This window comes from Amblyomma americanum, chromosome 3 (assembly GCF_052857255.1).
Source record: "Amblyomma americanum isolate KBUSLIRL-KWMA chromosome 3, ASM5285725v1, whole genome shotgun sequence".
Taxonomy (NCBI): Eukaryota; Metazoa; Arthropoda; class Arachnida; order Ixodida; family Ixodidae; genus Amblyomma; species Amblyomma americanum.
Genome location: NC_135499.1, coordinates 81,497,965 through 81,508,965, shown reverse-complemented (window position 1 = coordinate 81,508,965; position 11,001 = coordinate 81,497,965). Strand labels below are relative to the sequence as shown.

General features: G+C 47.7%; 1 protein-coding gene across 1 annotated transcript; it reads left to right on the top strand.

Moving 5' to 3' along the window:
- The first annotated feature begins 1,290 nt into the window (after positions 1-1,290).
- On the top strand, positions 1,291-10,753 carry LOC144123857 (uncharacterized). Its single transcript, XM_077656585.1, has 4 exons — positions 1,291-1,346; positions 4,979-9,401; positions 9,613-9,807; positions 10,630-10,753. Exons 2-4 carry the CDS (start codon positions 9,265-9,267, stop codon positions 10,751-10,753), a joined length of 456 nt encoding a protein of 151 aa, XP_077512711.1. The 5' UTR covers positions 1,291-1,346; positions 4,979-9,264.
- Positions 10,754-11,001: the final 248 nt, after the last annotated feature.

The following is an 11,001-nucleotide window of genomic DNA, read 5'->3' as shown; positions in this document are numbered from 1 at the left end:
AAGATATAGACGATTTAAAATTACGCTCCTCCTCTCCCCCCTCAACTCGCACACGCGGGGCACCAGACAAAAATAAAGAAAACAGCTCTGGTACTGGGCTCCGCCCATGAATAGGTCATCCGCTGGCGTTCCTTTTGCAACTTCCGGTTGTCGCTCCTAGCACCCCAGCAGCAGCGTCGGCGGCGTGATTGCGGCGCGCGTCGGGTTTCTTTGCTTGTCGTCTGTTGTAGTTAGGAGTAATAGACCGGGACCACAAGGCGCGACTGCTCGCTCTTACGGCCGCGATGGGCATCGAGCCCTATGCGTTCACGCCGTACCGACTGAACGCTAGCGACGACAGTAGCGACTCGGCGAGCCACTGCGAGTGGCTCCGGAACTCCATACAGAAGGAGGCGGCAGAGGAAAATTGAAACCATATGCGCGAAGGCAATGCCCTGGCTCGCGCTTGCCCGAGAGAGTCGTGCGGTGGCACGAGCAGACGATTTTCACGACTACCGGAAGTGTGCCTGTGACGTCGTGGCTGCCGTGGCTCCAGCGAATGAGAGCTTGTGGTTGCCTGGCGACGTCATGGGTACAGTGACGTCTTTTTTCACGATATAAGTTTAAAAATCGGTCACTACGAGGACACCAATCAGCATGCAAATTTTAAAAACACGGTTTTTAAAAATTCATAATAAATTGCCGGTTCAGTTTCGAAGACTCATACTTGGTGTGAATGCTTCTTAGCATCATTGCTAAGCATTGAAAACATTTACAAGTGACTTATTATTCATTGCATAGTCCCATAGTCCCTTTAACGCAGTAAAACTGAGTAGAGGTCATGATTTTGCTTTGCTGGGCCGTCGACACATTTGGGGACAATATTACACTCCTGTTAAGCTTGTCTGATATGTTTGCACTGCGACAGCCGCCTCGGTGGCTTAGTGGTTATAGCGCTCAGCTGCCGCCCTGAAAGACGCGGGTTCGATCCCGGCCGCGGCAGTCAAATTTTGATGGAGGCGAAATTCTAGAGGCCCGTGTACTGTGCGATGTTAGTGCAGTGCACGTTAAAGAACCCCAGGTGGTCGAAATTTCCGGAGCCCTTCACTATGGCGTCTCTCATAGCCTGAGTTGCTTTGGGACGTTAAACCCCTATAAACCTATTTTCACTGTAGATGTGCAATTCACGGCATGTCTGTGTTCTGCAGTTTAACACGAGGCGTGTTTGGCTGCGGTGATAGCCTAGTGCTCTCGCGCAGCGGCCAGCAAATCTGATCAATTCACCTCGCCGCGGGTTCGACTCCCAGCTAAAGGTAATGATGGCCAAATTCGAAAAAAGTCCTGATCCCTGCACGCCAGCCGATAAGGTATGTGTGCTTGTTCACTTGTCACCATCAGTGTGTAGGCATTCTGAACTGAACCTGAACTGTGCTATCAGGGAAGGGGTAAAGGAGGGACTGAAAGAAGAAAGGAAGAAAGAGGTCCTGTAGTGGAGGGCTCCGGAATAATTTCTACCACCTGGGGACCTTTAATGTGCACTGAGATCACACAGCACACGGGACCATCTCCTAACAATCACGACATATCAAACCATCTGATTGATTAGAAGAATAGCCAACAAGCACCGAGGCATTCCGTGAACATGACCTGAGGCGGCTGGTGCAGGCTTTCGTGATTTGTCGGATGGTTTACTCTCTTCCCTACGTCTGCCTCACAAAGGCGGAAGGGAAGGTAGATACACTAATAAGACAGGCATACAAGTCAGCCTTGAATCTCCCACAATGAGCTCCCACCACCCATCTCCTATGCATGGAAGTACACAATACACTACAAGAACTAACTGAAGCTCACCGCACGGCTCAGATTGACATACTATCCTCTACAACTAGAGGTAGGCACATTCTCGCCTCTCTAGAGATTCAGCCAACAGGTCCACCCCCTAACAACACCCACGCCATCCCAACACACATCAGGGACAGACTCATAGTTCACCCTCTGCCCAAAAACGTACACCCAGTTCACAACCAGGCCAGACGCGAAGCTCGTGCCAAGGCTTTACATAAAGCTCATGCAAACGACAAAGACGCGGTCTACGTGGACGCGGCTGAGTACATCCACAATTCGGTTTACGCCATCACTGTAGCATTGCATGACCTCAGACGCATAGCCTCGTGCTCGATTAAGGCGATAACCTCACTTGAAGCCGAAGCAGTGACTCTAAAACAGCAATCACGAATTTTGCACGGGGACAGATTCATTCTACCACCCAACAAATTCTCAATTCTTGCTGCACAGAACCCCGACCCCTTCATATAGTTTGGGTGCCAGCCCACGCAGGCAACCCCGGCAACGAAGTGGCCCACTCTCTTGCTCGAGCGTACGTCAATCGAGCAGGGCACACCGTAGACCAGGGTAGCGCTAGGGGCCGGCTCGTCACCTATCATAAAATAATTCTTCATTGCAGGGAGCAAAGACTCGTCTATCCCCCACCACATATCTCCCTCTCGAAAAAACAACAACTTACCTGGAGACAGCTCCAGGCTCGCACATTCCTCTCACCGGCTTTGTTAGCCCTTATCCACCCAGGCCAATACAGACCAGAATGATCTCTTTGTGGGGCTCCGAGAGCCAGCTTTTACCACATTTTATATCGCTGCCGAGAATTCCAACCACCATCTTGCTGGAACCTCACGGACAAAGAGGGTTGGGAGATCGCGGTCTCGAGCTCCGAGCCGGCCTCACAAAGGCGCCAGGTAGAGTGGGCTGGACAGGTCGCCGCACGTCATGGACTGTTGGCCACCACTCGGGATCAAGAGCCAGACCAACCCTAGGCAGTAACTCATCTATAAGGCTCATCAATAAAGGTTTCACCTACCTACCAGCACATGGGCGCCTTTGCATTTCACCTCCATCGAAACGCAGCCCCCAGGTCCGATTCGAACATGGGTACTCTGGCTCTTTAGAGGAGCACCTTGACCACGGGGGGGGGGGGGGGGGGGGTGCTAAATTGGTTTTTAGGTCATGTCATGTCTCGCTTTGAGCGTTTTTTTCTCATATGCCTTTAAATTGGAGCTCAGTGCTACTACTGTCTCATTTTATTTGTACGTTGTTGTTGTTGGGCTGCTTTTACCTCTGAAGGTGCTCCTGAATTTGTTTTTCTACTTTGCTACATAATCGCTGGATGCAAGTTAGGCTTTTGTGATGACCATTTCCTCACGTTTGACTCTTTATGTGTTATTGATATTTGGATTATTTATATTTTGGGCCATGTTTATATTTCGCCACCTTGTGAAAGCTGTTCTTCCTTAGAAGATGCTTACCTTTAGCCCCTCAAAATGCCAAGCTTTTTTGCCTACACTACCCTTGTAAGACTGATTTTACAATACGCAAGCACTCTTTGGATCCCGCAATCAATCACTAACGTCACTCCGCTTGAGAGTGCAACGAAAAGCTGTAAGGTTCATTAGAGCAAAAGAATCTCGCCTGAAGTTTTTATACCAATTATTACGCAGCAGCTACAGTGTAAATGTGTCTAAATATGCATCCTTCTGACAGTCACTGCAATCCCGGCACAAGCATGCGCATACGCTGACTGAATACTCATGTCAAACCAACATTCTCAAGCATTCCTTCTCTCCTCTAGCCATCAACGAATGGAATTAACTCAATATATTGGTTACTAGTGCGAACTCAATTTCACTACCTTCCTTCACCTCAATATTAGAATCCAACAAAAATCAGTAAAGTGGTCATAGTCCTATATTCTACCAGATGGCTGTGCAGCCATTATTTGTTGCCATTTCTTGATATGTTATATTTACGGATGGTTACATTGTCGGTTTCTCAGTGGGCATAGACCACTAACCACCGCGGATTCGTGCTTCGCGCGAGCCAAGGGCGGCGATCAGCCGTCACCACATGCACCCTGGAGCACCGGTGCGGCGCACTCAACCTCTGTAGAGAGGAGAGCGGCTCGCCGCAAAGACATAGGCCTCCAAGTTCACGAAGGAGACGTTTATTCACGCCGTCCTCCAGCGATACACAAACTCAACAGTCACCCCGTCCCGGGGGCGCGCTCGGAGCGACAAGAGCAATGCGCGCTGCTAGCACGCCGCTGGAGGAGATTGTCCCCGCGGCAGTGCTGTGATCTCCCTCGTGTTGGACGTTGGGCCGTTTGCGAGAGAGAGTGGGCAGTCAACGCAAGGTGCGCCTGTCGGAGGTCGCTGGACCCCTGGACAGGCTCGAGTATGCACTGGTCCGAACGGCAAAGGCCGGCTCGGACAAAGAGTAGCGTACGCACCTTACGCTGTCTCCGAGGGGTCTCTCTGGGCCCCGCTCGGACGATCGCGCGGCCACCCAAGCGGGTCCCGAATTCCCGCCCAAAGGCACCAATGGCAAAGGCCCTTGGGAAGCCGGGGCGGAGCTGCGGCGGAATGACAGTGATTAGTCACCCAGCCGCCTCTCCGTCGCCTGAGGCGGGAGAAAGGGAAAGAGAACGACGCGGGATGCCGGCAACCGCCGCGCAAAGGCAACGGCGGGAATCCCGGATTCCCACAATGTGGACCATTGTGATCCGTTACCTTCTTTTTCTAGCATGCTTACTAGCAAGAATGCTGCTCTACTTGTTTTCTTTTTTCTGTTGTTCTGAATTCTTAAGGTATTCTTTGATAACCTGCCTGCTAGTAGTTATATAACATTTATTTTCAAAGTTTCCTTTCTGTTGACCCCTGGAAGCAATTTCTCTTGATTGTTTTGAACTTTGTATTGTACTGATTGCCCACCTCCTATGGTCTCTTATTGCGACTAGCAGTATTGTAAATAAATAAATCAATTATACTGTCTCTTTATGGCACAACCACAAAGCAGGAGCATGTTTCATTAGGTAGCAGTTTCTGTGTGGTCACTGTAAAACAAGGCCTTCTAAAAAACCTTGTTCTCTTCTCGTTGCTGTCTTGCGAATGCTTTTGTTACAAAGGTGGAACATGCTTTGTCTTTGCAGGTTGATATCGATGGCGGTGTGCTTGTTGATAAATCGGTGCTCAAGCTGTTGAACCATTCGAACAGCGGGCCTGGGAAATATGCCCGTGCGCTGCTCGCCATCTATTTTTGCCTGAGGAGCTGCAGGGCAGCTCTCTCTTCGGGCAGGAGAACACGCACGCACTCGATACGCGGGGCTCTGGACCAAGCGAATGTCTCGAAAGTAATTGTTAAGTGTCCTTTTCAGACATATCTCTATGTAGACAGCCATCTAAAATACTTTTTACAAATCCAAACTGCTCATTTAGAATTTAGAACTCTGTTGATCAGAGTCAAAAAAATTCAGTATCCTGGGTTGAAAGCACTTGGAATTTTTTTGCAAACAAAACAGGAATTCAAACTAGATGTGTACGGATAGTACTTTTTTAAATTGAACATGAGTAGTTTAGCTGGCCCAATGAGTTGAATACGAATAGAATATGTGGCAATATTTGCTACTTTTGCAAATAATCGTACAAAACAGAACAATAGTGTTAAACATTTATGTGATAGCGGCGGCGCTACAGTACGATGCTAACTTACGGAGTTAAAGCTATAGTTGTTAAATTACGCAGCACTGACTTCCACTAAGGGGCTGCAACACGAATTCATTATGTTAACTCCATGATGCGTGTAAAAAATTATTTTCTTATTGTAACGATGGAGAATAAACTAGAGCCACAGCTAAGGGCATGAGAGGGGCAAAAGCATATATGAGCCATGGCCTCCATGGCTGCTAAACTTGGCGAAGCCTTGCCGCGTTGTCGCATGTTAGAGGCCATGTATGAGCATTACGAATGATGCCACAAGAAAGGCCCATGTAGTTGCACTAAACCTTCATCGCGCAGATATTGATCACCGCAGGATGGTATGCAGCATCAGTGTGTTGTGCCCTGTTCTTTGAAAGAGCAGTCATCGAGGAAATATACCATGCCGAGCCTTATTTGAACATTATGCCTACTGTTCAAAAACTGTTCGAAAGTTCATAACCAATTCGATTCGGTTCGAATAATTTCCAAAATACACTATTTGACTCGTTCTATATTTTATAATAGTCCGCCGCAATGGCTCAGTGGTTATGGTGCTCGGCTGCTCACCCGAAAGACGCGGGTTCGATCCTGGCTGTGCCGGTCTAATTTCGATGGAGCCGAAATTCTAGAAGCCCGTGTACTGTGCAATGTCAGTGCACTTAAAGAACCCCAGGTGGTCGAAATTTCCGGATCCCTTCACTGCGGCGTCTCTCATAGCCTGACTCACTTTGGGACATTAAACCCTATAAACCAAACCAAATCAAACTGATTTTCTGATATTCGCGCGCACTTAACACAAATCATATAGCAAGACCTCTCCAAATGGTATGTGGCCGCCGCGGTGGCTGAGTGGTTACGGTGCACGGCTGCTGGCCCGAAAGACGCTGGCTCGATCCTGGCCGCAGTGGTCGAATTTTGATGGAGGCGAAATTCTAAAGGCCGGTGGCTGATTGGTTACGGCGCTCAGCTGCTGGCCCGAAAGACGCTGGTTCGATCCTGGCCGCAGTGGTCGAATTTCGATGGAGGCGAAATTATAAAGGCCCGTGCACACATGTGCCATGTCGGTGCACATTAGAGAACTCCAGGTGGCCGAAATTTCCGGAATATTTCACTGCGGCGTCTCTCATAACCTGTCTCGCTTCGGATGTTAAACCCCCATAAACCATAAACTAAATGGTATGTAAAAAAAGAATAGGAAAGAATGAGAAATGGCATGCATGTTCAAACAAAGCAGCTGCTGAATGCCTTGAAATTGCAGATTGCATGCATGCATACAAAAATACTGCTCCCACTAGTGTGACACGTATCAGTTAAAGGGGCCATGACAGCCTATTTTCACGCATACCCTGCTTATCGCTTTTGATTCCCAGCAGGTTAAATTACAATTCCCCGAATTTTCAGTTGATTCTGCGCGGTAAATATTTTTAAAACGTTTTTTTTTTCGTTGCTTCTGCGAACTCCTTGCTGCTCTGGCAACGTCTGATCGCTGTCGTCACGAGGGCATACACGCCCCGCGTCGTCTGCTGCGAGATGTTGAGGCGCTTGCATGCACACCGTAGACAGCGGTCGCTCGAAAAGATTTTTTTCTTTTAGCTTAGTTAAATAAACCGGGCGCGAAGCTTTCGCTTGGCAGCACAAGCCCAGGCGACGGCGGCGAGCGACGAGCGGCACCGTTGTGCGGCGTTTTCTGCCCGTGTCGCTTGCCTCGCCGATCGGTTCTATGCGCAGGCACCGAATGAAAGCACATCTTCTCTGGTGCACGCATATTGCGTACGTCGCCGTGTCTAGCATGAGGTCCAGTAAGTCTTAAAATTCTTAAGTTTATAGAATGTCATACCAACTATAGTCCCTTAACAGACACTTCTGGTTCCCACTAATCTGACTCTTAACAATACTACGATACGCGGTCGTTGATCGTGCTGGCGTCGTCTTCGGTCTAGCGTGACAGACCAGTGCGTCAGCGACGGCATTTGCATACCGACCATCGATTGCCGTCACATCGGCCTATAGTGTGACCGGACCCTACCTATACCGAAGAAAAACTGCGTTACTGTTATTATCGCTTTTGCGGCACCAGTCACTCATATATGGGGGACGACTGCTCCTTCGATCGCCCGCGAAAGTACAGGGGGGAATGAGACCTCGCTGCGCATACTGCAGCAACGAAAGCAGACGACGTTGCTCCGTCACGACGTCACGAGAGCGTTCAATATAGCTGTCGCTGCCGGTGGGAGGAGTCTCCCGGTCTCAATTTCGATTGCATTTTTTTTTGAAATATACGGCGCGTCCAGGGCAGCCAAATTTTGGAAATTGAATCATGAGCTCTTGTATTAGTTACTGAAGCACAAAACCTCAATATGAAGAACGACCATGTCATGGCCCCTTTAGGACTGCCTGAAGTAACTTATTATATTTGCCCTTATTAGCAATAGGTTCACATTGCACAGTTGAGAGGGATATGGCTGGATTCATTATATCATTGCTTATAGTTTTATGGAGCAAACGAGAGTTACTGTACAGATAAGGAAAAGGAAAGGACGAGTCGATTTGGCAATCAAATTCACTAGGTGCTAGAGCACCTAAGTCACATTTAGTATAACTAAGTATTTTTGGTGTAATTTTATTTTGCAATAACCTTAGCAATTGGAGTGTCACGTTGTGCAAACTAAGCTGGCCAAGCCAAGCCAAGTCACCACAGTGCTCAGCCAAATTGAAAGGGGCGCATATATACTGCTGCACGTGCTCGAGAAACTCTTTCGCGTCTCACTCAGCAACGTTCATTGCTGCGCAATTTCGCAGTAGTACATATACGTACGTCACCATGACGAGCAAGTGCCTGGTAACGTTCCGGGAAAGGAATTTTGTTTTGCCCTTTGATGGGACGCTTACACGGCGCGGGCTGGTTGAGCGCGTGAGAGACCATGAGCTGTTCCGCGGCATCGACGTTGCCACCCTCATCTTCACGGTGAGTAATTGTGTAAACTTATCTACGTGGTAGCTCCGTGACAAGTCAGTTGCCGTTCTCGGGTTCTTTTGGGGACTGGTGCTTATAGGCAGGTGCTTATTACATCCACGCGTGTAAATGTGTGTACCTTACTTATGCCTCGCGCTTTTGTCCACAGTGAATTACGTAGTGCGCTGACAGTTTGCGTGTAATGTAAAGTTTAAAGCAATATCTCGGCATGCATGTGCTTCCCTATGCGTCATGCTTTAAAAATCTCCCTTTCCGTAAGGATCTCGTGTCACAACAAAGGTCGGCGAATATTAAAAATGCACACCGGAGCGCGCCGCTTAACACTAAGGCAGGTGTATAGAGCATTTTTCACATATTAATGCTTTATTTCAGTCGCGAGGTACAGGCCTGTCTAGAGCGCTGGAGCGGTGTAGTGCGGAGCAAACAAAGTGAAATCTTCACTCAACCCCTGTCAATGCTGCTTCGCACCAGCGCAAGCATAATCTCTACGACCAAATACCAGCGTGAAAATTCCACTTATTTAGTGCGATATGCAGGCATTCCTGTGCTCTAGACAGACGTGCTGACGACTGCACACGAAATACCCGAGGTAGAGGGAAGTGTTGCTGGTGTTGCAGTATTTTATGGTCATTGCTCTTCTAAATTGACAGGTCCTGAATTCAGTGCGTAGCCCGTTGATTGAGGTCTCGTAATGCGATGCAGCAAGCATGCCAACATTCTCTGGAAAATAATGTGACACACTCATTTTGAATAGTTTAACTTTACATGGTTAGCTATTTTAGTATCATTCTCGTGTTTCCACAGATGTTCGAAGAAGATTTTAATGTTTTTGTGGACATACCTGAAGACTTCGAAATTCGGGACAGGGCAAAAATCAATGTCTCCGAGGATTGCCAGGTTCGGTGAGTACATTTTCTTACCAGTATTAACTATTATTTTGTATATTTCAAATAATGCTGGAGGAGCATCATGCAGCAAGGGGGAGTGTCCAATTTATGTCTTCCACTGCAATCAATGGCAATCATAGTAGAAATGTATGGAAATGTTGGCCACAGTCTGTGCTCACTGTGTAGTATGCTCTTGTTCTTTTCTTATTTTAACCTGGCACTTTAGGACTGCGGATGTTCTCGACGAGCCCCAGCAAGCGGAGCAATCCCGTGTCACTGCCACATACAGCCTTACATACAGCCTGCCAGCTGTACCAAACGATATCCAATTCAGTATAGAGCGCCACCAAAGTGGACAGTACTTCAAAGCACGGAGCAGAGTTGTCCAATGGCTCTATCATGACCTCTGCTTATACACCATGTAAGTTATTTGCAAGACTATTGGACCATGTTGGGCAATGTGGAGATAACTTGGGCTACAAACTTGCGTGGCCATAAGCCATTTTAACGAGAAAGCATGAAGGAGCTCGTGGCGCAGAAAATCCTGTGTCGGCATTAGTAGACATGAGCAAGAAATCTGAATTTGTTGAAAAGGTGGCTATGTCACACATAGAGCGACGGACTTGAAAAGTGAATGAAATTAGAAAACTGGTGATTGGAAGGTTGCAATGTGCCTGGAACATCATTAGGACATCCAGACATATAAAGTGATCCATCGTATAAAAACCAGCGCTTACAAACACGGACAGAGGACGAGACGAAACGAACTGAAGGCTTTTCAGTTTGTTTCGTCTCGTCCTTTGTCTGTGTTTGTAAGCGCTGGTTTTTATTTGATGGATCACCGCCAAATCGCCCAATCCTGAGTTCTGCATATGAAGTGGATGAGTTGCCCCGAAAGGAAAATTGCGGTTAGTTGAGAATCGAATCCGTGACCCTTGGGTTGCGAGTCAGACATGCTATTGGTATGTCATGTAGGAATGTTCAAAGGACTTGGTTAAAGAGGGCTGTAAATGTGTGTGGTTTAGTCTTTCACATATTGATTGTGAGAGAGCAAGCAATGTCCTTGCTTATATGAGCAAGGGGAACTGCTGTCACGTCGTAAACTTAAAGGCAGAGCTTATGTGTCCTCCCACGTCTTGACACCTAAGACAATGACTGCATCTGAAACTAAAATGTCTATGTGAGCCTACAAAAGAACATCCTCACTGTGTACTGCCTTACACGTTTGTCTTAACTGTGCCAGGTACCCTGGCAAGCTGTACAATGAGGCTGCGCAAGCTCTGGTGTCCAGGTACCCAAACTTGGCTGACTCATCTGGCACCGGCTATATAAGTAGGCAGCTGAAGCCCTTCAAATTAATCTTGTAGGGACAGCAGACTTTCTTAAATTAACAGGGCGGCCTAGGTGTTCTGAGTATAATAATAATGTCTTCTCTATTTATCAGTGGTAGCCGTACCATTTTCAATGACTGTTTTGAGCGCCACTGATAGAGTCATTCACACCACAGTGCATGCTGCTGGCATGGCTGGCTGATTCTCTTTCATAAGATACTATCTCACAAAAAAAATGGGATAAAAAATTGTTCAGATATTTCCTGTGGTACGTCGCTAGTGAG